Source organism: Pipistrellus hanaki (assembly GCF_964339955.1).
Source record: "Pipistrellus hanaki genome assembly, chromosome: 11".
Classification (NCBI taxonomy): domain Eukaryota; kingdom Metazoa; phylum Chordata; class Mammalia; order Chiroptera; family Vespertilionidae; genus Pipistrellus; species Pipistrellus hanaki.
In genome coordinates this window covers 3,571,392-3,599,145 of record NC_140513.1, presented here as the reverse complement: position 1 = coordinate 3,599,145, position 27,754 = coordinate 3,571,392, and the positions used below count along the sequence as shown (strand labels likewise).

The window sequence follows — 27,754 nt, the reverse complement described above, 5'->3', positions numbered from 1 at the left end:
AGAGCAGCTGGGGAGGAGGGAGAGCAGATGGGGAGGAGGGAGAGCAGATGGGGAGGAGGGAGAGCAGCTGGGGGAGGAGGGAGAGCAGATGGGGAGGAGGGAGAGCAGATGGGAAGGAGGGAGAGCAGATGGGAAGGAGGGAGAGCAGATGGGGAGGAGGGAGAGCAGCTGGGGAGGAGGGAGAGCAGATGGGGAGGAGGGAGAGCAGATGGGAAGGAGGGAGAGCAGATGGGAAGGAGGGAGAGCAGATGGGGAGGAGGGAGAGCAGCTGGGGAGGAGGGAGAGCAGCTGGGGGGAGGAGGGAGAGCAGCTGGGGAGGAGGGAGGCAGATGGGGAGGAGGGAGGCAGATGGGGAGGAGGGAGGCAGATGGGGAGGAGGGAGAGCAGATGGGGAGGAGAGAGAGCAGCTGGGGAGGAGGGAGAGCAGATGGGGAGGAGGGAGGCAGATGGGGAGGAGGGAGGCAGATGGGGAGGAGGGAGGCAGATGGGGAGGAGGGAGAGCAGATGGGGAGGAGAGAGAGCAGCTGGGGAGGAGGGAGAGCAGCTGGGGGAGGAGGGAGAGCAGATGGGGAGGAGGGAGAGCAAATGGGGGAGGAGGGAGAGCAGGAATGTTTGTCTCAGCACAAGGCACTGCCAAGACCTTCCAGGGAAGCTGCTGCTGACACCCTGAGTGTGGTTCCCGGCAGAGGCCCCGGGCTCCGGGCTCCGGGTGAGCCAGGACCCTCCCTGGCTGCTTCCCAGGCATCAGGTGGGCACACGCGACCCCCACCCACCGCCGCTGTGTCCGTGGGCAAGGCCAGCGTCCGCTCCAGCCACATCAGGAACCCGTTTCCGAGGGTGCGAGGAAGCGGTGGGGGGAGGGAGGGTGTGCATTTCTGGGTCCTGTTCCGCCAGCGAGGGCTCAGGGGACTGTGGGCCGGGCTTTCCAAGGCCGAGTGATGGGAACCCTGCCACTCCTGTTGCTTCCAGACCGAACCTCCCAGTCCCCAGAGGCACCAGCCCCGCCCTTAGGGCCTGGTTTCCAGCGAATCGTCTGCAGCGGTCAGAGCGCCACCCCACCCCGAGGGCTCCTCTCACCCTGAACCTGCCCGTCTTGTCCTGGAACTCACCGTGCCCAGTAACTACAGCCCTTCTCTGAGGTCATACGTCCGGGCAGAGGGGCTGTCCCAGCCGGAGCCTGTGCTCTGCGCCCCCAGGAAGAGCCGGGTTTGGATGCTAGCCTGCCTTCTGCACAATTCTCCTTGTTCACAATTCCTTCCTCTGCCCCTGGCTCTGCCCCTCCAGCCACTGAGGACACACAGCTCCCTCTGCTCCCACTGCCCTCAGAAACCGGAGTCCCCCCACCCCCTTCCCGCAAACCCCCGCCACGCCACCAGCTGATGCCCAGGTCCCAGGCTTTCCAGCCCGCAGGCCCCGGCTGGTGAGGGTCCCTCTCAGAGGGGCCTCGCCTGTGCCAGGGGCCAGCCCAGACCAGAGGTTCTCAGCCCCATCGTCATGGGGGCCAGCATCAAATCGAATGCTAACAGCTGCTTGCATTTCTGAGTGCTTCCCCTGAGCCAGGCCTCTTGTAATATCGTTGTATTTATAAATCAATTTTATTGATTTCAGAGAGGAAGGGAGAGGGAGAGAGAGGAATAGAAACATCAATGACGAGAGAGAATCAGTGATTAGCTGCCTCCTGCACGCCGTACACTGGGGATCGAGCCCACAACCCAGGCATGTGCCCTGACCGGGAATCGAACCGTGACCTCCCGGTTCATAGGTCGGCGCTCAACCACTGAGCCCTGGCGGCGGGGGCTCATGTAACATCTTTTTAAACAGCACTTGTATGATATTCATCATGTGCCCAGGAAATATTTACAAACGTGTGCACCATACTGTCCGGTTGAGGCAGGCACTGTCTTCATCCCCATCCTGTAGGTGAGAACGCGAGGTACGGAGAAGCTGAGTAGCTTACCAGCCACCTAGCTGGTCAGTACTGACCACACCTGTACCTCCAGCTTCCAGAGGGGGCTCCTGGGGCTCAGGGGAGAGAATCAGCCGCCGTAGAGGTCACTGTGGAGGCTGCGGGGCCAGACCGCAGTGCGGAGCCCACGCCCTGGGCCCCTCGCACCCGCCTCTACCAAAGGCCCAGGCGGCATGCCTGCAGGTGCGCAATGGCGTCCCCGGAAAGGATGTGTCCAAGTCCCACCCCCACCCCCTGGGACTGTGAACATGACCTCATCGGAAACGGGGTCCGTATTAGTCAAGGCTCTCCAGGGAAGCAAACGCAGTAGGAGAGAGACACACACAGAGACGTTTGTTATGAGGAACTGGCTCAGGTGGTTACAGAGGCCGAGGAGGCCCGGGATGGGCCAGCTGCAAGTGGAGTTCACTGATTCAGACCCGGGAACATGCTCACATGTGTGACAGGGCCCCCGTGGCCAGGCCAGCTGACACCGACCATCAGCCAGCACAGAGTCCCTGCAGGCGACCTTAGGTGAGGGGTCTCGAAGGAGAACAGCTTGGATTTAAGGGCGCTAAACCCCGGGGCCGGTGTTCTTATGAGAGAGAGGAGAGGGGAGGTCAGACAGACAGGCCCGGAGGAGAAGGCCATGTGGAGACAGAGGCCGCGATGGGACGGCTGCAGCTGTGAGCCAAGCGCTGCCAAGGGCTGCCAGCGGCCCCGGGAGAGAGACCAGAGAGAGCCCCTCGGAGCCTCTGGAAGGAACCGGGGGGCCGGGTGCGCTTCTTCGCTTGGAGGATTTTCTGGGTGGTCTGAGACAGACTCACACATTGACACACACGTCCGGGAGCCCCACGCACGTGAGCGGTTCAGAGACAAAGTTAAGACGGAAATAGTTGGCGGTGGAGCCGAGGGGAGGCGAGGCGCCCTGGGGCAGGAATCCGGTCACAACTCGATAAGAAAAAGCAGATGTTCCGGAATGGAAAACTTGCCCTGCCCTGCAGCGAGGCCATAAAAAGTCCTTTCTGGCGGTTTCTTCTTCTCCTTGGAAAAGGCCCCACGTACATTCCTGGAGAACTGAACATTCCTCCCGCACCCTCAGGCTCTCACTGGCCTTCGGCTACAAGGAGCTCGCAGGCCAGAGCAGCACAGCCCGGGCCGGCTCTGAGCCCCGCCCAGGCAGCACCTGGGTTTCGGCCGCCGGCCTGCAGCTCAGCGGGAGAATGAGTCTGTGGCCGCAGGCATGGCGAGTGGCCCTCGGTGACAGCGGCCCCGGGAGATGCACGGGCACCTTCCTGTGCTCCTGAGCACGCGTGTGCGTCCCGGGCCCCGTGCACCCGCGGGGTGTCCTTCCGGGGAGAGCTCGCTTCCCGTCATTCAGCTGAAGATGGACTTATGGATACGGTAAGGTGACCAGAAGTCCGCTTTCTTAAAACGCCGCGGGACGTGGCACCCATTGTTAAAAACCGGGACTGTCCCACCAAAAGCGGGACATCTGGTCACCTTAGGGTGCTGCCAGCGTGGAACTAAACCTACAGCCCCTTCCTGGACGCCCAGGCCCGGGGGCTGCCGGGAAGAAGTGTCCTGACTCAACGACGTGTTTGCAGACACGGAGCCAGGGAGGGCGGGAGGCTCCGGGTCACGTGTGCAGGTGGGTGACAAGGCCCACGCTCCCCGGGACCAGAGCAGCTGCTCAGGACAGGCCTGAGGCCGCCACCGGTGCCAGCCTCACAGGCAATTAAAAATGTCCCAGCCGAAACCGGTTTGGCTCAGTGGATAGAGCTCGGTCTGCGGACTGAAAGGTCCCAGGTTCGATTCCGGTCGAGGGCACGTACCTTGGTTGCGGGCACATCCCTGGTTGGGGATGTGCAGGAGGCAGCTGGTGGATGTTTCTCTCTCATCAACGCTTCTAGCTCTCTATCTCTCTCCCTTTCTCTCTGTGGAAAATCAATAAAATATATAAAAATAAATGAATAAATAAATAAATGAATAAAAATGTTCCAGGTGAGCCAGGACTGGTTTGGCTCAATGGATAGAGCGTCGGCTTGGGGACTGAGGGGTCCCGGGTTCGATTCCGGTCAAGGGCATGTATCTTGGTTGCGGGCATATCCCCAGTAGGGGTTGTGCAAGAGGCAGCTGATCAATGACTCTCTCTCATCAATGTTCCTAACTCTCTATCTCTCTCCCTTCCTCTCTGTACAAAATCAATAAAATATATTAAAAAAAAAAAAAATGTTCCAGGTGAGCCCTAGCCGGTCTGGCTCAGTGGATAGAGTGTCGGCCTGTGGATGGAAGGGCCCCGGGTTCGATTCCGGTCAAGCCATGTATTTTGGTGGCAGACTTCTCCTGACCGAGGCCCCGGTCCAAGCATATGCAGGAGACAACCAATCAACGCATCTCTCTCGCATCGATCTTTCTCTCTGTCTTTGCCCCTCTCTCTCCTGCTCTCCCTAAAAATCAATGGAAAAATACCCTCGGGTGAGGATTCAAAATAGAAATAACAATTAAAAAAATCAATGGAAAAATACCCTTGCGTTAACAAAAATAAACAATAAAAAATAGAATTTAAAAATGTTCTTTTTTTAGGTAAAAGATAAAAACGAGACAGATGAAGTAGATAATGGCATTCAGTTCCTGTGGCCGCTGAAACAAATGAGGGAACCTGGTGGCGTCAGACAACAGGCATGTCTCTCTCAGGGTCGGAGGCCCGAGGCGTGAGCCGGGCTGAGCTGCCGGCACAGCCTCATGGGAGAGGCTGCCGGTCCCGGCCGCTCCCTGCGCCCAGTGGCCGCCAGCACTCCTGGGCTTGTGGCTGCAGCGCTCCGACCCTGCCCCCTGGCCCCGGGCCACACTGCCTGCCCCTCCTCTCTGGTCACAGCGCCCTCTGCCTCCCACTTATTAGGACGCAAGTGACTGCACTGAGGGTTCGGCTGGATAACCTCACTCAGGGCCTTCACCTATCACAGCTGCACGGGAGAGCCCTCTCCCATGTCAGGTGACAGTCCCAGGCTCCAGGGATTAGGACCCGATATTTTTTGGGAACATTATTCGGCCTTCTATAACAATATATTTTATTTAACCCATATATATCCAAAATGTTCTCATACGTAGGTATAGATGTACATTTATATGTGTTCAGATAGACAGATAGATGATAGATAGATAGACAGACAGATAGATAGATAGATAGATAGATGATAGATAGATATTGATTTCAGAGAGGAAGGGAGAGGGAGAAAGAGACAGAAACATTATTGAGAGAATCACTGATCGGCTGCCTCCTGCACGCCCCACACCGGGGATGGAGCCCACAGCCCGGACGTGCGCTGACCGGGAATCGAACCGTGGCCTCCTGGTTCACAGGTCGACCACCGAGCCTCGCCAGCAGCGCCAAAACGTTCTCTTTAACCAGAGATGGATAATCTCACGTGACTAATGAGCTCGTGGACGTTTTCATTTCAGGGCTTCAGAGCCGGGTCCCACTTGTCCTCCCCCAGCCGCTCGGTGCGGCCCCCAGGCCGAGGAGCTGGGGCGCGCCGGGCTCTGCCCGCACAGTGGACAGGCAGCTACAGAAATCCTCAGAAAACGTCCCTCGTGTTTAATTTCCTTAAGACACGGGGCCGGAGGTCACAGAGGCGATTAGCATCTCAGAGGAACCCTAGCACCCCGAACAGCCAGCCGCTCCCAACCGGCTGCGTCAGCGCGGGCTGCGCCTGCCCTCGGGGCTCCCGGCCCCCGGAAGCCACGGCCCCACCGGACTGTCCTTGAACCGAAGGGGGAAGACTTCCCTGCCAGCCTCTCTCTGCTTCCCTGCCCCACCCACCCTGCCTCCACCACCACGCAGGCCTCCCGGCTCTCACCAGGCCCCAGGGAGCAGGCGCTGACCAGCCCAGCCCCTCGCAGCCAGCAGCCCTCCTCACTGCGCGTTTGCTGCCAGACCTTCTCTGGGCATGACCCTGGCCATGCGGGCCCCCGGAGGCCGCCAGGGCCTGGGCGTGTGGCTGCTGAGCAGCGTGGAGGCAGCCATGGAGGAAAACCACCAGCATTCCTGCTCCGGGAGGGGCAGGCCCGGGGGGCAGACCCCGGCCGAGCTGGCCGCTTGGCTTCAGGACGGGGAAGGCCTGGCAGCAGAGAACAGCCCCCCCCTCCCCCCCCAGGGCAGCCGGAGGCAGCGTGGGCAGTGACACTGGTGAAAACAGAATGATTACGTGACAAGACGGACGGTCAGCATGGCTCCCTTGGCCTGCGGACGCCGTGCCCAGGGCTGTGCGAACAGGGGCTCCTGGGCGTCTCCCCACAACCCTGGGCGGTGGGCCGTCCCCTCCCCACGTGGAGACGAGGGGATGAGGCCCGGGAGGGAGGACCCTCTGCTTCTGTGCTCCCCGCGGCCGCGGGCATGGGCCGCTCGGTGGTGAGAAAGGCTCAGAGGGCCGGTGAGGGCGCCTGGCCGAGCAGGGGCGATGCCCATGGCGGGCGTGGAGGCCCAGCGGGCTGATCTCATGGGCCCGCTGGAGCGCCGACCCCCCAGGATCTGCAGGTCCGAGCTGGACTGCCACCTCAGAGCTGGCGTCCAGTGTCACGTGCTCTGCAATCAACTACTTGGCCCCAGCACTGGGTGGGGAGATGGGGGAAGGGAGGGTTCAGAAAAGCTCCGAGCTTGGAGCTTGGAAAAGACCAGCCTTGTCCCTGCCATTCCCTCCTCAGCCCCCGGCACAAGCTGCAGCCAGGGGCCCAGGCAGCCCCATGTGACCCTCCGGGGACCCGACCCTCCTATCTCAGTGGTCGGCAAACTGCGGTTCTCGAGCCACATGCGGCTCTCAAGCCGCGGTGTGCCGCTCTGTTGACCAATGAGTTTGCTGATCACTGTCCTGTCTCGTCGCTAACAAACCCCCCGGGCCCAGGGGCGGCACGGGTTTTGGCTCCTGAGTTGCACGCTATCCTGGACGAGGCGCTTCCCGCTCCGGCTGGAGGCCGGGCTGCACCCAGCTGTCAGCCATCCCCCAGCGCTGCACATCCTGCCACCGCCCCCCCCCCCCCCCCCCCCCGCCCCGAGCAGGTGAGAGCGACAGGCCTGTGGCCACAGGTCAGGCCGAGTCATCACAGGAACCAAGGGCATTCGAGGCCCCAGAACAGCCATTTCTGAAGGTCACAGAATTACATGGGAGACCCAGCACAGGTGCCACACTAGCTTGCTCATTCATTCATTCATCCATTCACTCATTCATTCATCTGTTAAACACCTGACTCCTGAGCCAGACACTGTGCTGGGAGCTGGGGACCCAGGGGCCATGTCAGAGGCCCCCCGACATTAGGAGTGGTTTCCAGCTCTCCGGGAGGCAGACGTGACCTGTGACCCCTCCCCCCAGGCCTGGCGCTGGGCTGAGGCAGCCGGGCCTCTCCCGCCTCTTACCCGGTCCGGCTCCGCCTGAGCTCCTGGGGAGGGGTGGGTGACCTCAGCGGCCTCAGCTGGAGGCCCCGCGGCTGGAACCGGTGCCTGGGGCTCGCCCTCCTCCCTCGCCTCCGGCCCCCAGCGTGACTCAGGCGGCGGGCGGGCTGTGGTGAGGCCTCCGCTTGATGCAATCGCTTTCCTCACTCCGACCGCAGGCCCGGGGCCCCTCCTCGCAGGCCTCTCCGGCTGGAAGGTCAAGGTGGATGCTGGCAGAGGCTCTCCTCTGCGGGTCACGGGGTCACGGCTGGCCTCCGGGAAGGGCCCAGGGGAGAAGCCTCCATCCACTCCAGAGACACCCTCTGCCTGGGCTCCAGGGCCTCTGCCCTCTGTCCCCCTCCTTCTCCTCTCCCTCTCCCTCTCCCTCCCCTCCCTCTCCTTTTCCTTTTCTCCAACCGAGAAAGTGACCTCACAGCCAGACTGAACTGGTTAGAGATGGGACAGAGACTTCTCCAAAGGGCATTCATCCCAATCAGGGCCGGGCATCTGTGTTTCTGAGGAAGAAAACCTGGAGGCCCGGCCAGTGTGGCTCAGTGGTTGAGCGTCGACCTATGAACCAGGAGGTCACAGTTCACGCCCAGGTAGTGGGCTCCACCCCCAGTGGGAGGCATGCCGGACGGAGGCAGACAATCAACTATTCTCTCTCATCACTGATGTTTCTAACTCTCTCTCCCTCTCCCTTCCTCTCTGAAATCAATAAAATATATTTTTAAAAAAAGAAAGAAAAGGCTGAAACCGGTTTGGCTCAGTGGATAGAGCATCGGGTCTGCGGACTGAAAGGTCCCAGGTTTGATTCTGGTCAAGGGCATGTACATTGGTTGCGGGCACATCCCCAGTAGGGGATGTGCAAGAGGCAGCTGGTTGATGTTTCTCTCTCATCGACGTTTCTAGCTCTCTATCTCTCTCCCTTCCTCCGCTCTGTAAAATATCAATAAAATATATTTAAAAATTAAAAAAATTAAAAAAAGAAAGAAAGAAAGAAAGAAAGAAAGAAAGAAAAGAAAACCTGGTCATAGACCGTTTGTTCATTCATTCATTCATTCATTCGTTCACTCATGGAGAGGCGGTAGAGCAGGTGAGAGCATGGGTTCAGGAGTCACCCAACCTGTGAGGGCACCCAGCTCCACCCTGGCCCCCATCCCCCATCTGGGCTGCGGTGAGGACCCGGGGGCAGGGGGGTGAGGCACCCAGGGTGCCCAGGCCAAGCTGACGGTAAGCCGGTGCCCAGTGCCCAGGGCCGCACTTCCCGGAGGGCACACGGAGCCTTAGGGGAGACTCAGGCAGTGCGAGGGTGAACGGACAGATCTCCAGCTGCTGAGGGAGGGGGTGCCCGAGAGGGTGCGGGGGGCGGGGGGGACCGTGAGGAGGCTGCTGCTGCGGCCCAGATCAGGGGTGACGGGCCAGAACGGACAGGCCCGCCGCCGGCTGGCTTTGGGGTTAGAGACACAGAACGGCGGTTCTCCGGGCGGAGGGGGTGTTGGCAGAGGAGGACCGGGAACTTCCTGGGCGCTGAGAAATGCTGTGTCTCCATCGGGTGGCAATTACAGGATGTCTTCACAGGCTTGAAAAATCCCTGAGCTGCGCACTTAAGATGTTCGCATTTGACTTAGGTAAGCTGTGTCTCAATAACAGAAAAAATCCCGCCGAAACCGGTTTGGCTCAGTGGATAGAGCGTCAGCTTGGGGACTGAAGGGTCCCGGGTTCGATTCCGGTCAAGGGCATGTTACCTTGGTTGAGGGCACATCCCCAGTAGGGGGTGTGCAAGAGGCAGCTGATTGATGACTCTCTCTCATCGATGTTTCTAACTCTCTCTCTCCCTTCCTCTCTGTACAAAAATCAATAAAATATATATTTAAAAAAGAAGAAGAAAAAATCCCAATGCCCAGGTCTCCGACCAGAAGCGCCCAGCAGATGGGGCTATGTTTGCGGCTCGGGGAAGCCTGGATGAAATGATGCCGGGGGGGGGGGGGGGGGGGGGGGGGGACACGGACCACGAGTCCAGTTTGTGCTGAGCCCCTGTAGACAGCTCCGTGGGCCATCCTTCCTTCCCGAGTAAAAATGCCGAGGTGAACACTCTGTTCCTCTAGGTGGAGTTTCTGGATCCTGGTTGTTAAGGTGTTTTAAACTCACATTGCTCACAGGCTTTATCGATTTGCATTTCTATGGCATCCGTTCATTCCTTCCCGGGGCGGTGGCTGCCAGCCCCGTCCGAGCTCCCCCTCTGGTGTGAGTGGGTGGGGTTGGGGGTGGGGGTGAGAGAGCAAGCAGTGCAGGAGGAAGGACCCTCTTGTTCAGAGGGGGCTAGTCAGCCCTGCAGGGGAGCACACACCAAACACGGCTCCCCACGCTGGCTTGCCCTCTGTCCCCAGAGAGAGACACGTTCCAGAGCTGAGCAAACCATGCTGTGGAGCAGAGAGCTCCAGCGGGAAAAGATTTGAAACCGGTTTGGCTCAGTGGATAGAGCGTCAGCCTGCAGACTGAAAGGTCCCGGGTTCGATTCCTGTCAAGGGCATGTACCTTGGTTGCAGGCACATCCCCAGTGGGAGGTGTGCAAGAGGCAGCTGATCGATGATTCTCTCTCATCGATGTTTCTAACTCTCTATCCCCCTCCCTTCTTCTCTGTGAAAAATCAATAAAATATATTAAAAAAAAAAAAAAAAGCATTCCAGAAAAGGGAACCGAACGTGCCAAGGCCCTGCCCCCCGGAGCACAGGGCAGGCGAGCAGGGCCGGGCCCAAGGTGTGGCCTGCATCTCAAGAGCAGCGAGAACACAAAAGAATTTTAAGCAGCCGGGGGATTTTTAAAAAATATATTTTGTTATTGATTTCAGAGAGGAAGGGAGAGGGAAAGAGAGCGATAGAAACATGAGCGAGATGAGCGAGAATAATTCATCGGCTGCCTCCTACATGCCCCACGCTGAGGATGGGGCCACAGCCCTGGGCCAAACCCGCCAGGGCAATTTTTTTCTTCTGCTCCTCACTGCAGGGGAGGGGGTGAGGGCGGGGAGACGGAGAGGAACATCGATGTGTTGAAGAGACACGTAGGTTGGGTTTCTCCTGCGTTCATCCCAACCAGGGCCGGGGATCAAACCTGCAAGCAGGGGGAGAGATCAATCCAAGGACTTGTGTGCATGCCTATGGGCCTAGCCAGTGGCCATGGACAACAGAAGGGTGGGGGCATATGTGGGGAGGCGTTTGGGATGGGAATGGGGGGATGAGGACAATTATGTGATACCATAATCAATAAAATTTTAAATATAACACACACACACACACACACACACACACACAAACACACACAAACCGCCAACTGATTGGCACTGAAACGTATGTAACAAACAAAACACAAAACCTGCAAGCAGGTACGTGCCCTTGACCAGGAATACGATCAGCAACGCTTCGGTCCTCGGGCCAAAGCTCTAAGCGCTGGCAAACGGACAGGCCCCGGTGCCATTCTGATGGCTGCACAGAAATGGAAGCCTCCTGCAGGCCACCCACCGCCGCATGAGGACACACACCACGGTGCCCTCTGAGCGAAGGCCCCTGTGCGGCCGGAAAAGCGGCTCTCCCACAGGAACGACCTCACAGACAATGCTCGGGGGGAGAAGCCGATCGCAGAGACCACGCGCTGCACGGTCTGTTTCTACAGTCCCCGAACGTCACGGCTGGGGCGGGGGGAAGGAAGTGAGAGTCAGTGTGTGAGGGATCACACTGCGGTGATTCAATGTTTTAAAGCTGGTTCACGTGTGTTAAAGGTTGCATAACTCTGTAGATTTATTTAAAATCACTGAATTGCACACACTGGGAAGTGAGCGGCAGGGTGTGCAGATGTGCCTCCGTCCTGTTATTTCCATGTCACGGGGCGGGAACGCTGACCACGTGTGCTTTTTGTGAAGAGCCTTGTGTTTGAAAGGCCGGCCCCCTCGGAGGGACACGGGGCCCTCATCCTCACGCACCTGATCTCCCCCCGCCCTCAGCGCCTCTGCTCAGCGCCTCAGCACGTCCGGCTCTGCCCTGACCGAGCGGCGTGTCCCGGGGCCGGGAGGGGCCGTGTTTCTGTTCTCCCTCCGCCCCAGGGCCCAGCAGGGGAAGCTGCTCTCTAAACACCTGTCCAATGAGTGAAGGAAGGAATGTCCCACCCCCCCCACACACACACACCTTGGAGGAGTGGCAGGGGTTCTCACTGTTTCTTTTATTTTTTTTTAATATGTTTTATTGATTTTGTACAGAGAGGAATGGAGAGAGATAGAGAGTTGGAAACATCGATGAGAGAGAGTCATCGATCAGCTGCCTCTTGCACACCCCCTACTGGGGATATGCCTGCAACCAAGGTACATGCCCTTGACCGGAATCGAACCCGGGACCCTTCAGTCCCCAAGCTGACGCTCTATCCATTGAGCCAAACCGGTCTCGGCTCACTGTTTCTTTTAGACAGTTGTCAAATATTTAAGCACTTTCCTGTTCCAGAAGGAGGGCATTAAAGTCTGCTCTCACCTTCTGGGTTTGAAACCTTGACCTTGCTCCCCAGAACTGCTTGATTATATATATATATATATATATATATATATATATATATATATATATATATATATATATATAAATAAAGGGAGAGGGGAAAGAGATAGAAACATCAATGATGAAAGTCATTGATTGGCTGCTCCTGCACACCCCCTACTAGGCATCGAGCCCGCAACCCAGGGCATGTGCCCTGACTGGGAGTCGAGCCATGACCTCCTGGTTGGTAGGTTGATGCTCAACCACTGAAGTGCTTACTTTAGAGCAGGCTGAGCATCAGGGTCTAATGTTTCTGCCATTTATCAAAGGCCTGCTGAGCGCCAGGGACGGTGTGGGTATAATCTCACTCAAGCCCTGCACCGGGTCTCTGGACAAGGTACTGTGATTACGAAGGATGGTAGCAACCACGCTTGGGTAAAAGCAGCTGTTTAGTATTTTAACCTTGTTGCTTTGGGTTCTGTACTCACTTAAAAGTTATTTTGATTTTCTGAACGGATGGATGCCATCCCAGTACTCCATGGGTGATGGTTTGAATGTCCCATTGATAGAGATCTCACTGGTCATCCAAGCACATTCTTCTGGGACCCAGGACAGATCCATTATCCTAAATTGTCTCGGAAGCTACAGATAACTGAGTTTCGGTTGACTCAGTGGTCCCAGAATCCGAAGAGCACAAATTACCCTAAATTGCTGCAGATAGTGCGTTCCTGTTGACTCAACGGTCCCAGAATCCGGACAGCACAATTATTCTAAATTGTCCAGTGTTCCCAGATTATGTGTTTCTGTTGATTCACTGATTTGTAGATACTTTAGATGACTAACGTGCTCAGTTTCACTTCTGTAAAATCTCGAAATTCCAGACCCAAAGATGTAATCAATACCTCTGTGATATTCTGCCAACATGAGCCAGATGTGGCAAACTGTTCGGGGCTGTGAGATTTGGGGCTTTAGCCCCTCGTATGCCACCAGCCTTTAATAAAGGACTCCATGATTTGACTTTTTTGAGGCGTCCTCTGTAAGATGGGGGTTACATCACAACAATCACTCCTGGATTAAAGTCAGAAACTGAGGCCCAGAGAGGTTAAGACATTGCTCAACTGGTCGCACAGCTCAGAAGCAGAGCCAGGATGTGAACTCTGGGCCTTTATGCCCAAGTTCAGGCACTGGAGCCCCAGGGATCATTCCGCCCTGGGTTGTTCAATGGAATGATGTCAATCAGACGTGGGAACTGGAATTTTCCTGAACCCCCTGTTGGCACTTGTCTTGATGCCTGAGAACTGCATCTTGGGTAATATTAAGGACTAGAAAATAGAACAGTATCAGCACCTGTGAATGGTACTGCTACTTCTACTAGGGGTCCTTTTGCTCTCTGGGCCTGTTTTCTACCTCTTCCTGCTTCTCCCATTCTCAAATGAATGCTCTGCCTCTGCTTCTCTCTTGCAAAGTCGCCTTTTCCTTATTTCAAGTTGCTGAGGCAAAAGAAAAAAAAAAAGAAAAGAAAAAGGGGGGGGGGGGGGTGTGTGTTTCCATTTATAACCCGGTGTGCTGGCTCCATCTAGTGGTTACACGTGGGAAGTACACCAGCCTCCCTCGGACAAGCAGCGTGCCAGACAAGATTTGGGGAAATGAATGCCGTGTAGCCGTGGTCTCAGGACAAAAGTAGCGCCCGCCCTAAGTTACCAGAGGCCAGATTCTCCGGCGTCATCCGGGGACCTCTCTGGGGACCACGTTAACGCCTTTATTTAATTATAAACGATTTCATCAGAGGAAATAACCCCCCAAAAGTAATAGATGCTACATTTTGCCATATTTCCCTCAGCTCTCAATATCTTTTTAAAAAATATATATTTTATTGATTTTTTACAGAGAGGAAGAGAGAGGGATAGAGAGTTAGAAACATCGATGAGAGAGAATCATCGATCAGCTCCCTCTTGCACACCCCCTACTGGGGATGTGCCCACAACCAAGGTATATGCCCTGGGACCTTTCAGTCCACAGGCCGACGCTCTATCCACTGAGCCAAACCGGTTTAGACTCTCAGTATCTTTTTGTTGTTGTTAATCCTCACCCAAGGATATGTTTCCATTGATTTTTAGAAAAGAGTGGAGGGGAGGGAGAGAGACAGAGAAACACATCAATTGGTTGCCTCCTGCACACACCTGGACCAGGCCTCGGGATCAAGCCTGCAACCGAGGTATATGCCCTTGACTGGAATCAAACCCAGGACCCTGTAGTCCTCAGGCCAGTGCTCTAACCACTGAGCAATGCCAGTAGTGGCATGTTTTGTTTTCACTTTAACTACACATGAATGTACCCATCAACAATGTGTAAATAAATGGTGTATCACATCCTAGCTGGTTTAACTTAGTGGATAGAGCATTGGTTTGTGGACTGAAGGGTCCTGGGTTCGATTCTGGTCAAGGGCATACCTGGGTTGTGGGCTCGATCCCCAGTAGGGGGTGTGCAGGAGGCAGTCCATCAATAATTCTCTCTCATCATTGATGTTTCTCTCTCTTCTCCCTTCCTCTCTAAAATCAATAAAAATATATTTTTTAAAAATTGCATGTGATATTATTATACTTAAAAGTTTTTCTTGAAATAATGTTTATTGCATGTAAATGGCTAATTACTTTGTATCTACTATCTGGTAATGGATTTATTTTGTATATTGTAAAAAAAAAATAAAAATAAAATTGGGGAAATGGTGTATTATGCATGCCCTTTTGCTACTTTTTCTTTTTTTGTTCAACTGATTCCTGAGATTTATAGACATTGATGCATATGGTTCCTGTGCACCCAATGTATCCGCTATAATATCCCCTTGCAGGACTGACTTGTTTATCCGTTACCCTAGTGATAGAGAAGTACGGTCCCTCCAGGGCTGGACCCTAGTGACAGAGAAGTACCCTGGGACCTTTCAGTCCACAGGCCGACGCTCTATCCACTGAGCCAAACCGGTTTAGACTCTCAGTATCTTTTTGTTGTTGCGGGCCTGACGGAGGATCCCTCCAGGGCTGGGCTCCGCACCCTCCTTGCCATAAAAGGGATACAGGCGGGAAGATGGGTGGGAACAGGGGCGGCCGGAGCCCCAGCAGACGGTCCCCATACTTAGACGAGGAAGGGGGACACCAAGTACCTCACACCCCTCTGTGCAGGAGCGCCTCTGTCACATGCACACCGGCAGGACTCGGAGGAGAACAGCTCCGTGTACACAGCTGCCATTGAAAACCATCCGGGTTTTTCAGTTTTTCTGTTGTAACTATGTGTGTGACCTTTTGAAGGCCAGGGTGGTGAGTGGGGATTTGAACCCACGGTCCTGAGTCCTCGGACCAGCAGCTCACCAGCACCCCCTCGTGGTTCCCTCTCAGTCAGCGAGAGGGTCCCCCGTCAGGCCCGCAGCTGCCGGGAAACAGGTGCGGGGCGGGGCGCTGTCTCTGGTGCTGAAACCCGGAGCGCAGAGCCCTTTCTGGGCGGCATCGCCCCCAGCCAGGCGGTCTGCGCGCTTCCCGGGAGTTTAAACGCCGCAGGCAGTGCGCCACGCGGACACTCTAGGCGAGTAAAGGGAACGGGACGGCACAAGGCGGAGAGGGGCCAGCCTTCCAGCGCCGGTGACGCCGATGGCAGCCACCATGGGCTCGGCCGGTTTATGAAATCCCAGGGAACAGCCTTAAAACCCAATGTGGCTCTATGTACCCAGAAGCAGCCTGGCTGGTGTGGCTCCATGATTGAGCATTGACCTGTGAACCAGGAGGTCAGGGTTCGACTCCGGGTCAGGGCACATGTCGGGGTTTTGGGCTTGATCCCCAGGGAGGGGTGTGCAGGAGGCAGTCGATGAGAATGACTCCCTCTCATCATTGATGTTTCTCTCTCTTTCCCTTTCCCTTCCTCTCTGAAATCAGTAAGAATTTTTTTTTTTTTTTTTTTTTTTTAAAGAAACAGGGTGGGGCAGGAAGCCAGGGCGGCAACATTCCTGCGGGTGGCAGCTGACCAGGCTGGTCTGATCAGATTCTCTCCCCAAGGGGGGCAGGGGGGTGGCAGCTCCTACCCCTGGGATCCTCCCTCCCAGCACGGTCACTCAACATTTTTTACATTTTCATGGGCCACTCTGTATTCTTCCGCTGCTGCTGCTTCTTTTCTGTCCCATCAGAGTTTTATTGGACACGGCTCGGGACCCGGCAGGCCCAGTACACAGCCCTCAGGCAGGGCTGGAGGACGGTGGTTCCATCCAGTGAGGCTCAGGGCACAGGGGAACCCCCACAGGGTGACACTAAAGATCACGGTGTAGCTGGAGACGGGAGCTGCTCACAGACGTGTAAAATGCCAAATCTTTATCATAAGCATCCAGTGAAAATGACAACTCAAACTCCTCCTTATACACAGAGCACCTAGGGCAGGGAGATGGGTGGGTGTGGCCAAAGCCAGCATCCCCATTGGTCAGCGGACCTGAGACACTGCACCAGGACACTGCACACTTACAAGACCAATCATGAGCCCTGGCTGGTTTTCTCAGCTGATAAGCGTGGACTGAAGGGTCCTGGGTTTGATTCTGGTCAAGGGCACATGCTTGGGGTTTCAGGTTCAATCCTCAGCAGGGGGCGTGCAGGAGGCAGCCGATCTATGATTCTCATCATTGACGTTTCTATTTCTCTCTCCCTCTCCCTTCCTTTCTGAAACCAACAAAAATATATTTTTTTAAAAAGACCAATGATGGGGGGTCTGCCCCTTGCGTGTATCAGCCGTTCATTCTGGAACGAGGAGGGGCAGTCTATACATGGTATCGGGGGCTGGTGGGCTTGGAGGGGGCTGCCGTGTGCAGAGGATGAGGATGAGGCTGTAGAGGCCCAGCACCTGTGAAGGTGAGGATCAGGGCTGTGCCCACGAACAGTCTGGGCTGCTGGGCAGTGCCCACGTGCTGGTGTCCTCCACAGTGCCAACGGCTAAGCCAGCTGCCAGCCCCACCAGCCAGGCCCAGGGGAGGACACTCCTGTAGAGACGAAGGCCTTCATTCAGGGAGTTGGCGGTAGGGACCGCCACCACCAGGCTGCAGGTGACAATGATGCCTCTGCAGCGATGGGCTGCTCTGGCCCATGATGGACATGCCACGATGCCAGTGCCCCTCTTGGCGGTACCACAGGCAGCAGCCAGGTGCCCAGGACCTGGAAAAAGGAGGCATCCTCAGCCGCTGAAACATGGAGGCGGTGTCTCCCCTGGTGTCCCACGCCACGGCACTGACCACGGTGTCCGCAAACTGCTGGCCCATCCGTCTCCCTCGGCAGCCTGAGAGCTCTGAGGGGCCGGGCGGTGTCTGTCCTCGCCCCTGCATCTCCCCAAGCCCGGCAGCCACGTGACCTCTGACCTGGCCATGCCGCTCGCCCTGTGAAACCTCCTCCGGCTCCCTATGACCCTCCGGAACAGCGGCCAGACTCCTCGCAGCATCTGCAAGGCTTCCCGCCCCGGCTCTGCCTGGCTCTCAATCCTCTCCCACCAGCCTCCACCACGTGAAACCTTTCCATTCTCCCAACTGGCACCTCCCGCACGCTGCCCTCTGCGGAGGTCACGCTCCTCGCTGTGCGCCCGGCGAGCTGACTCCGGCTCAGACAGGAGCCCGGGCTCCGCGGCCTGCGCTCTCCCTCCGCTCGGGGTGGCCGCGGCCCCTCGCCCGCCCTCCCCGCGCCCCAAAGCCCCGAAGGCGGGGCCCGCCGCCCCCGCCGCCGCCCCCGCCCCCGCCCAGCGCCCGCCGGGGGCGGCCCCGCGCAGCCGCAGAACCGACCGGCGTCGGGTGTGGTGGGCGGGGCACGCACAGGGCCCGGGCCGTTTCCGGAAGGCGGCGGGGGGCGGGCCTGAGCCGGGACACGCTCATGGCGGCTCCCGGAGCAGGCGGGGACCTGCGAAACCAAAGCCCGGGGCCCACGAGGAGCCCGCGAGAAAACAAATCCGAAGACCCGGGCGCGGGGCTCAAGCCGAGCTAAGGGTCCCTCGATACCTGGCCTGCCACTCACGGAGATGGCGGTCCAGAGCCGGAAATCCGGGGTGGGCGGGCCTATGGGTCGGAAGTGACGCAACCCGGAAGTCCGGCCGGTCCCTGGGCCGCCTGGCGGGCAGTTCAGAGACAGTGGATGCGGGGAGCGGAGCGATGCGGCCGGCCGGGCGGCTCCTGAGCGGAGCGGCTCTGTGGCTGCTGCTGGCGGCCCGGGCGGTGGCGGCGATCGAGCCCATCAGCATGACCATCGCCATCGGGGCCGCGTCCATCATCACCGGCTACTTCTCCTACTGCCGCTTCGCCGAGTGCTGCCCGGAGGAGCGGCCGCTCAACGCGACGGGTAGGCGGGGCGGCGTGGAGGGGCGCGAGGCACCGGCCGCCCCGGGCGGGCGCCGGGCGCCGGGCACCAGACACCGCGGTGGGGGAGGGAGAGGACCGGCGGGGCCTCCGCCGGGCCTGCAGCCCTGGAAGCCGTGCCTCCTGTCGACGTAAGGAACGCCCACACTTGTCAGGATCCCTACGAATGTATTTGAGACAAACTGACAGTTCCCGGGAAGCAAAATCTCAACGGCTTGAGAAAATGCTCCGGAAAATGGCAGTTTTTCGCTTATTTTATCCTCCAGAATCAAAGGGTAAGATGCAGGTGGGCTCGGTGAAGGTCGTTGTTGATAGATCCGGGAGGCGGGAGAAGGGTTAAGGTAAGAACATCGGAACCTGTAAAGAATTTTTGTGAGTCGGAGGGACCTGCCATGCCGGCCTCCCTGACTTGTCCTTTGGTCCCTTTCCTGTTCACGTCCCTGTCTGGGTCCTCTGACTCCGAGGATTACAGCGAGAAGAAACTGAAAGTAGTGTGGTCAGCCCTAATGGGTCACCTGACCCCTGAGTGGTTTTCAGGCGTGTGGCCTCCACCCAGAGTGCTCACCTCTGGCCCTGGGCTCTGACCAGCCAGCAGGGGCGGCTGGGGACAGCGTGCAGCTCAGTCGAGAGAGGGCTCGTCCTTGGGTGAACGGACACACGTGGCTTCCGTGGCAGACACCGAGTGTTGAGGACACTCGTCCATCGAGTGCATTTCCCTGCAAGTGGCACCGTGTGATGGCACCCCGTGTTCTGCCTCAGGGCCAGCCTGGGGTCTGGCCGAGGCCCGGCTGCGCCCCCAGCCCCGTGCCTCTCTGGCCGGCGGGGACAGGCCGCCTTGCTGGTGCCGGGTTAACGTGCCTTCCTCCCTCTGTTCCCGGCTGGCCCCTGCAGCCCTGCAGCTGGCGTTGGAGGAGAAGCTGTTCGGGCAGCACCTGGCCACGGAGGTGATTCTCAAGGCGCTGACCAGCTTCAGGAACAACGACAACCCCAAGAAACCGCTGACCCTCTCCCTGCACGGCTGGGCCGGCACAGGCAAGAACTTTGTGAGCCAAATCGTGGCCGAACACCTTCATGCAAAAGGCCTGAAGAGCAACTTTGTCCACCTGTTTGTGTCGACTCTGCACTTCCCTCACGAGCAGCATATAACCCTGTACCAGGCAAGGGAACCCTGCTGTCCCGCCCGCCCGCCATTCACCAGGCCGCCGGTCTCCTCACTCCGGCCTCCGCTGCTTCTCTGCCCACTGCACAGCCCAGGCCCCTGGCTTAAGGACACGCACCCCGTAACGCGCTCCTGCAGCTGCTTCCTCGCTTGGCTCCACAGTAAGACAGCGGCCTGAGTGATAGTTCCGTTAAGATGGAGGCCAGAGGGGCGAGGCCACTTGCTCCTGACAATCTCTGTGACCTGGTGGCACATCAGAAACTGGAACCAGATCTCCTGGCTTCCAGGCTGCAGGGCAGCCGCTCTCTGCAGGGGGTGAGCGCACTCCGCCTCGCCCCCGGCCCCGGTGGGGGGGGAGGGAGGGCCGGTCTGCTGGGCCCGGCTCGCCAAGGCTGCCGCCCCTGGCCCTGCTCTCCTTCCAGTGAGGGCCGCAGGCGGCCGAACCTTAAGACCACTCCTTTTGAGATGTTCTTTCCGATTTGTCCATAGTGAGCTGTCTGGTCGGGTTCTCGTTTAAGTGAATGTCATCCTCGTAAGAGTTAACATTCCTGCTGGTAGGTGAGACCGAAGTCAGAAAGTGAAAGTGGGCCTGTGCCACCGGGCGAGGGCGGAGCGGGAAAGGCTGCCAACCGGGAAAGCGTGTGCTTGCTCGCTCGCTCGCTGCTTCGTAGCGGGCCTGCTGCCCGGTGTCTTTTGTTTCAAGAAAGCCTGGGAGGAGGTGCTTTTCCTGGGGAGGCGCCTGGTCCTGGGTTCGGGGCCAGGAACAGGCGTGCCCCCGCGCTGCGGGTCTTCCTCCGGCTCCAGCTCCTCGGCGTGCCTGCTGACGCTGAGATTGCGGTCCACAGAGAAGGGGAGGCTGTGCGTTGTTAACAGTGAAATGACTAGCATTCATGTATCCCCCTCCTTTAATAGAGTGACATTCAGCGTGGCATCTGTGTTAGGAAAAACCCGCTTTGCATTTTAGCTCCTGTCTCTGCTGGTTTCCACTTCTCATAGGCGATGTTTTGGAAAAGCGGTCCCCGGCGGATGGAAGTTAGGGTGCAGCTTCTGCGGGTTCTCTGTGAAGCCCGAGAGTTCTGGTTTTCCCCTCCGAGAGCACGGGGGGCGGGGGTTGGGGTAGGGAGGCGCTCTGCACCCGGGCCCGCCCTCTGAGCCCCGCGTCCTGTTTCTTCCCCGGGGGCCCAGGACCAGTTACGGAAGTGGATCCGGGGCAACGTGAGCGCCTGCGCCAGCTCCGTGTTCATCTTCGATGAGATGGACAAGCTGCACCCCGGAGTCATCGACGCCATCAAGCCGTTCCTGGACTACTACGAGCAGCTGGAGGGCGTGTCCTACCGGAAGGCCGTCTTCATCTTCCTCAGGTTGGTGCCCTCGCCCTCCCCGCGCCGGGATGAGGCGGTGACCATCGGGGACAGAAGTGCCAGCCTGGCGAGGGTGACTTCCTGATTCCTCTCTGTCCGGCTGCCGGTATCCGCGCGGCACCCAGCGGGCAGGAGAAATGAACTCAATGATGGCTGATGACAGGCAGTTTCATCACTGCACGTGTTTCTACGTAAAGTGGTGGTGTACGTAGCAGGTTCTAAACAAAGATCTTAAGCTCCCTGAGGGCAGACACTTTTTTCTCCGTCTGGTAGCACTTAGTTATGTTCTGTGGTTAAGTATAAACCTTAGAGCAGGTGTGTCTCCTGATTAGACCCGGAAGTCTTTTTTTTTTTTTTTCCCCATGGGATTTATTGGGCAGACACTGGGTAATAAAATGGTACGGGTTTCAGGGTTCAGTTCCATAACACATCATCTGTATGTTGTATTCTCCCTCCCTCCCCATTTATCCCCCGTTACCCCTTTACCTCGCCCAGCCCCGAGGTACAGAGTCTTACATGTGGTTTTCATCTCTGTTTCTTGCGCAAACCCAGCAACGCAGGCGGGGACCTCATCACGCAGACGGCCCTGGAGTTCTGGCGGGCGGGCCGGAAGAGGGAGGACATCCAGCTGAAGGACCTGGAGCCCGTGCTGTCGGTGGGAGTCTTCAACAACAAGCACAGTGAGTGCCCCCGAGGGCGCACCTGCTCCTGCGGCAGAGCCCGCTGAGCCGCTGGCAGAGGCCTCGAACCCGCTCGCCCGGGGCTCTGCGGACCAGGGCTTTCTCGGTGTTTCTTAGGGGTTCTCTGAAAGGTGACCTCACGGGGTGATCTGATCATAGATTCCTAACTGGGAAGGCCCTGATTGGCAGTCACACCCCAGGCATGTAACTTTTTAAAGAATATATATATTTATTGATTTCAGAGAGGAAAGGGAGAGGGAGAGAGAGATAGAAACATCAGTGATGAGAAATAATCATTGATCGGCTGCCTCCTGCACACCGCACACTGGGGATCAAGCCCAAAACTTGGGCATGTGCCCTGACCAGGAATCGAACCCTGACTTCCTGGTGCATAGGTCGATGCTCAACCACTGAGCCATGTAACTTCTTTAGTGAAAGGCTTATCTTTGCTTTAACCAGTTAACTACCACTTGTCCAAAACACATGGGATGATGATATTTAACTGCCACTGTTTTGGTCTGCCGCTTGCATCTGCAGACGCTTGTGGCATGCTGTGGGCTCAGCAGGCCCCGTCCCTTGTTTCTGAGCATCTGGGTGAACACACCTGATTTGGTAGAGTAAGCCTCTTTCCAGACCCCTCAAAGGCTAACATCCTCAGAGAGCCCGTAATCCTGCTAACCTAATCCAACCCACCCGGCTTTCTCCCACTTCAGTCATCCTCCTCCTCTCCCTCCGTAATTCTGAATGCCTTAAAGAAGCTGCAAAGCTCTCATTCCAGAGGCTCCCCCCCCCCCTTTTTTTTTTTTTTGCTGAGACCATACTTCTAGGCATGTCCTCTGGCTCAAAATTAATTTTTATAAAAATTCTCTATAGGTTTGGATGTTTCCTCTTTTTTTTTTTTTTTTTTTTTAATATATCTTTATTGATTTCAGAGAGGGAGAGGGAGAGAAACATCAGTGAAGAGAGAATCACTGATTGGCTGCCTCCTGCACGCCCCACACTGGGGATCGAGCCTGCAACCCAGGCATGTGCCCTGACCGGGAATTGAACCCTGACCTCCTGGTTCATAGTTGGATGCTCACCCACTGGCCATTTCTTAGGCTGACATGTTCTAGAAGCCAGTTAGCAGGGGCAGCCAGCCTATCCTCACATCTGGCTTGTTTGCATGCGTGACAGAAAGACTTCTAAGGGGTAAAGACACAACGGTGTGCCATGGTGGGGACAGACGGGCCTGGGAGAGCAGCGGGCTGGCCAGTGACTGGGCTGATCTGCAGGTGGCCCGTGGCGCAGCGGGCTGGCCGGTGACTGGGCTGATCTGCAGGTGGCCCGTGGCGCAGCGGGCTGGCCGGTGACTGGGCTGTTGTGCAGGGGGCCTGTGGCGCAGCGGGCTGGCCGGTGACTGGGCTGTTGTGCAGGGGGCCTGTGGTGCAGCGGGCTGGCCGGTGACTGGGCTGTTCTGCAGGTGGCCTGTGGCGCAGCGGGCTGATCGACAAGAACCTCATCGACTACTTCATCCCCTTCCTGCCGCTGGAATACTCGCACGTGAAGATGTGCGTGCGCGCAGAGCTGAGGGCCCGCGGTGCGGCCGTGGACGAGGACGCCGTCACCCGGGTGGCGGAGGAAATGACCTTCTTCCCCAAAGACGAGAAAATCTACTCCGACCGGGGCTGCAAGACGGTGCAGTCGCGGCTGGACATCCTGTGACCTCCCTCCGAGCAGGCGGCTGGGCGCTCAGGGCCGAGGGCCTCGCCTCTCGGAACCACTTGGAAGACGTCGTCAGGGTTTGCACATTTGTACTTGTGGACTTTCGGGATCTAGAAATTTCTTTTTTTTAAAAAATATTTTATTGATTTTTTACACAGAGGAAGGGAGAGGGATAGAGAGCCAGAAACATCGATGAGAGAGAATCATCGACCAGCTGCATCCTGCACACCCCCTTTTTTTTTAGAGTCAAGTTTTTTGTTTTTTTTATATGCCCTTGACCGGAATTGAACTTGGGACCCTTCAGTCCGCAGACCGACGCTCTACCACTGAGCCACACCGGTTTGGGCTAGAAGTTTCTAAGAGTTGATTTTTGATAAGCCGCTGATCTGCCAAGTGCCTTGTCATTTTGCAACATGGCAGCAATGCAGCTGTTGCTGCCGTTGAAGATGAACTTTTAAAATCCGATCCCCCCACTCCTCCTCCTGACTCTGCAGAAGTGCCTTGCAAACAGCTGTCTGACTGTGACCTCAAACTGCTGTCGCTCCTGAAGTCCAGGGCCTGCTGCGCGCTGGGAGCACTGGCTGTCACCTGCCGGAGCCAGGCTTCCGCTCCGGTCCTCTCACAGAGGTCCCCACTGAGGCGTTTTCCATGGAGACTGGCGGTGCCTTCAGGCGCAGGCAGCGTTGTGGGCGGCCGTGTCGGGTCCTCGTGGGTGCCGCAGCAAGAACAGGGGTCATCGCGTCTGGCCGCCGCTCTGCCGCCCGTGAAGCCCGCTCGCCTCTCCCTGTGGCCCTTCTCCCGGACGCCAGTGACCCCTGCGCCCCCCCAGAGCGTCGGTTTCAGTTTCAGGTCCCGGTCCCATGGGCACGTGTTTGATAGTTCACACTGGGGTCAGTCTCTTTTTTTTTAGAGTCAGTTTTTTTTGTTTTTTTTTTAATATATATTTTATTGATTTTTCTTATAGAGAGGAAGGGAGAGGGATAGAGAGCTAGAAGCGTTGATGAGAGAGAAACATCGACCAGCTGCCTATTGCACACCCCCTACTGGGGATGTGCCCGCAACCAAGGTACATGCCCTTGACCGGAATCGAACCTGGGACCTTTCAGTCCGCAGGCTGATGCTCTATCCAATGAGCCAAACTGGTTTCGCTGGGGTCAGTCTCTTGCTGTGTCCCCAGAACCATTTGGGATCCTAGAACACTGTCCTCTGTGGGTGGCCCCGAGGGGTCACCTTGCAGACTCTGCATTGCCAAAGTGGAAGTATCGCACACTAGAAACACTAGTTTTTTCAAGGATGAGTATATAAATATAGGAATATATTTTAATATATTTTTGCTGATTTTTGAGAGGGAGAGGGGGAGAGAGAAACATCAATGATGAGAGTCATCCATCAGCTGTCTCCTGCAACAGCTGTCGAGTCTGCAACCCGGGCACGTACCCCTGGCTGGAGTCGAACCTGGGACCCTTCAGTCCCCAGGTCAACGCTCTATCCACTGAGCCACACCAGCCAGGGCGAGGAAGAGTATATTTTTATAATTTTATTTCTGAATGTTAGAGAATACCAATGAAGGATGTTGCTCATTTTAAACATGAGAATGACACTAATGGAATAATTGTCTGCGATCAGAAACTCTGAAAATAAAGGATATGATTTACTGTCAAATGCATGGTACTGGATTGTCAGTATTGCAGAACAAAGTCATTACAGGGCAGCCTGAAGTTCATCTGATGGTGACGCCCTCGGTGGCAGTGCCAGGCTGTGCCCTGGTCCCTGGGAAGTCGGATGATCCCAGCTCGGGGGAAGCGGTCAGCTCGTAGTTGCAATGGAACTACAGGTGTAATGAGCATGTGCAGCCTTTTCTTGCAGGTGAGGTAGATGAATATTTTTATGACATGGAAGGCCTATGGAGGATCACACTGTCCTTTAAAAATGCCAGTGAGGTAGCGAATGCTCAAATTGAAGGGACCTTTTTCTGCCCAGAGCCATTTGGATATCTGTAACATCATTCGTGGGCCATACAAAATACCAACTTAAAATCAGCCTGCTATGTTTGGCCAAACACTTAATTAGCTTATCCCCGATGCTTTGGCAGGGCCAGGCCAGATGATTTCATGGGTCCTATGTGGCCCCCGGGCCGAATGTTCCCCACCCTGGTTTACGGTGATGCAGGCAACTCTTCAAAACTGCCCGTTCTGAAAGTAATCGCATGGGTGTGAGGTGCAGCCTAGGGACTCGTCAATAACTGTGTCAGATGGGACCAGCTATGATTGACCACGGCCCAGCCTCTGTTCCCCCCACAAAACGTACCCAGGAGCTTGAGATGACCCAGGGCATATACAATAAAGCCAGAAGTTGATCATGTGAGATGTCATTTGCAAATGTCCCCCTTAGTTAACGTACTTGGTAACTGAAATTTGAGCTGGAATGAAGGCTCAACAACATCGGCCACGCTGGATGGCAGTCAGCATCGCACAGAACCAGTCTTTACCCCACAGGCTGTTACTCCAGACACCACGTTAAACTGGATGAGGTACTATTCTCCATATTTTCATGGATACAAATAGTATCAGAGTTGGATTTCCAGTGTCTTCTAAGACAAGTGGAGGGACTTGAGACAAGGGAAAACGCAACTTGACTGACTTTTAAAGACAGAGAAACATCGATGTGAGACAAACATCAATTGGTTGCCTCTGAGCTTCCAACCAAGGTACATGCTCTTGATTGGAATCGAACCTGGGACCCTTCAGTCCACAGGCCAATGCGCTATCCACTGAACCAAACTGGCCACGGCTCAGCTGACATTCTGGACCTGAGCAAGGCCGTCGTCAGACCAGGAAACCTAACTGCCAGGTCTTCCGCCCAGAACTGGAAGCGAAATCCTGGTTGTAACCCAGAGCGCACCTTAATCACACTTCCCTGCCTCTTAGCTGTCAGTGAATGGTACCGCCAGCCCTCTCCCCAGGCCCGAGGAGAGCCGCAGACTTAACCCTCTTCCCACCGTCGCCCCACTCCCCTCCCCTCCCCTCTCAGTTGGAGGTGCTCAAGTCCCACCCAGACTGCCTCATCTACCAACAACTCCAAATGGCGCCAGGGGACCTCTGTGCTCTGTCGTTGGGGACCCCCAGGTGCTGCATCTTCAAATGGATGATTAGCCCCAATCTGACTCCTGGCGACAGGCCAGACTCGCTCAACGTCAAGAGCTTTCCAACATGTAGAGCCGTCCTCGGGGGGCCAGGGTGGCAAAGGGTCCTGCGTCAGCCCACAGCCAGGCTGCCAGCCTGCGCCGCTGAAGCCTGTCCCCGGGAACACTGCTCAGGCCTCACCCCCAGGAGCCCATGTTCGTAGGCGCATGTGTGGATTGTGTAACAGGTCTCAGCAGCACAACATGCTCCCGCCTGGCGTCTGGACTTGGCCTCCAGGGCCGGTGTCGGGAGCTCCAGGAGCCGCACCACGGTCTGCGATACGCCAGGCAGCAGGGCGAGTGGCCGGGGTGTCCTAGGGTCCTCGGTCTGCGTTGAGTTTCCGTGATTCCGGCCTGGACTGCTCCTGCTAGGTCTTCATTCATAGCTTACTGTAAGCACACGAGGCCTACAGGGGAGGGTGTTCTCCTTCAACACTGTCCAGAGCCCTAACCGGTTTGGCTCAGTGGATAGAGCATCGGCCTGCAGATGAAGGGTTCCAGGTTTGATTCCGGTCAAGGGCATGAACCTTGGCTGCGGGCACATCCCCAGTAGGGTGTGTGCAGGAGGCAGCTGAGAGATGTTTCTCATTGATGTTTCTAGCTCTCTATCCCTCTCTCTTCCTCTCTGTAAAAAATAAATTTTAAAAAACACACACTGTCCAGAAATGAGTTTCATTTTGAAACAGGAGGCCCGGTGCATGAAAATCCATGCACTGGATGTGGGGAGGATCCCTCAGCCCGGCCTGCCCCCTCTCACTGTCCCGGAGCCCAGAGGCAGGAGGCAACCCGGCGGTCAGAGGAAGGTCATGCCCCCATTGCATCTCTGCTGGCAGCACAAGCCTTGGCTGGGTCCTGAGCCTGGGGCAGCCGGGCAGCTGCCATCCAAGGCTTGCCTGCACCTTAGGCGGGCCCTGAGCAGCTAGGGGGCTGAGGGGACTGGGCACTGCCATCTTGTGGGTGCGGGTGCCGCTATTTTTGGGGGGTGTGACAGTCAATTAGCATATTCTTATTGGCTGTGGGTGCCACCCTTTGTGAGGGCATGGTCAATTAGCATATTCCCTCTTTATTAGATGGGATGATAGCTCCTGGCATTAATAGAAACACTGTTCTCCAAGAGGTCACATGATCGATTGGGGCAAGAACACATGCCCAGGTTACGGGCTCCATCCCCAGTCGGGGGTATGCAGGAAGCAGCCTATCAATGTTTCTCTCTCTCTCTCTCTCCCTTCCTCTAAAAATAATTCAACACTTTTTAGAATTATGTTAAAAATAAAAACACTGGGGGCAGCTGAGCTTTCCTGAGATCCTGGGAGTCTGTCAGACGCGGGAGGAGTGTTAGAGGAAGGCTTTAGAAGGTGGCAGAGCTGCCAGAGCACCGGTTCCGGGGAACGGGAGGCAGAGACCTTCCGGCAGGGCAGCTCCCCGGC

At 56.7% G+C, this 27,754-nt stretch overlaps 1 protein-coding gene across 1 annotated transcript; it reads left to right on the top strand.

Annotated features, from left to right (window-relative positions):
• The first annotated feature begins 17,755 nt into the window (after positions 1–17,755).
• TOR1B (torsin family 1 member B) lies at positions 17,756–24,808 on the top strand. The gene is made up of 5 exons (XM_084899833.1): positions 17,756–18,225; positions 19,134–19,399; positions 20,587–20,762; positions 21,315–21,442; positions 22,905–24,808. The coding sequence occupies exons 1-5, from the start codon at positions 18,039–18,041 to the stop codon at positions 23,144–23,146; spliced, it is 999 nt and encodes a 332-aa protein (XP_084755959.1). The 5' UTR covers positions 17,756–18,038; the 3' UTR covers positions 23,147–24,808.
• Positions 24,809–27,754: the final 2,946 nt, after the last annotated feature.

Bases quoted from the DNA above. Each gene is read 5' to 3' on its own strand.
- TOR1B (XM_084899833.1), top strand. From the start codon at position 18,039: ATGCGGCCGGCCGGGCGGCTCCTGAGCGGAGCGGCTCTGTGGCTGCTG. The intron at 19,400-20,586 runs GCAAGGGAACCC...CCGGGGGCCCAG, and splicing joins AGCATATAACCCTGTACCAG to GACCAGTTACGGAAGTGGAT. The intron at 20,763-21,314 runs GTTGGTGCCCTC...GCGCAAACCCAG, and splicing joins GCCGTCTTCATCTTCCTCAG to CAACGCAGGCGGGGACCTCA.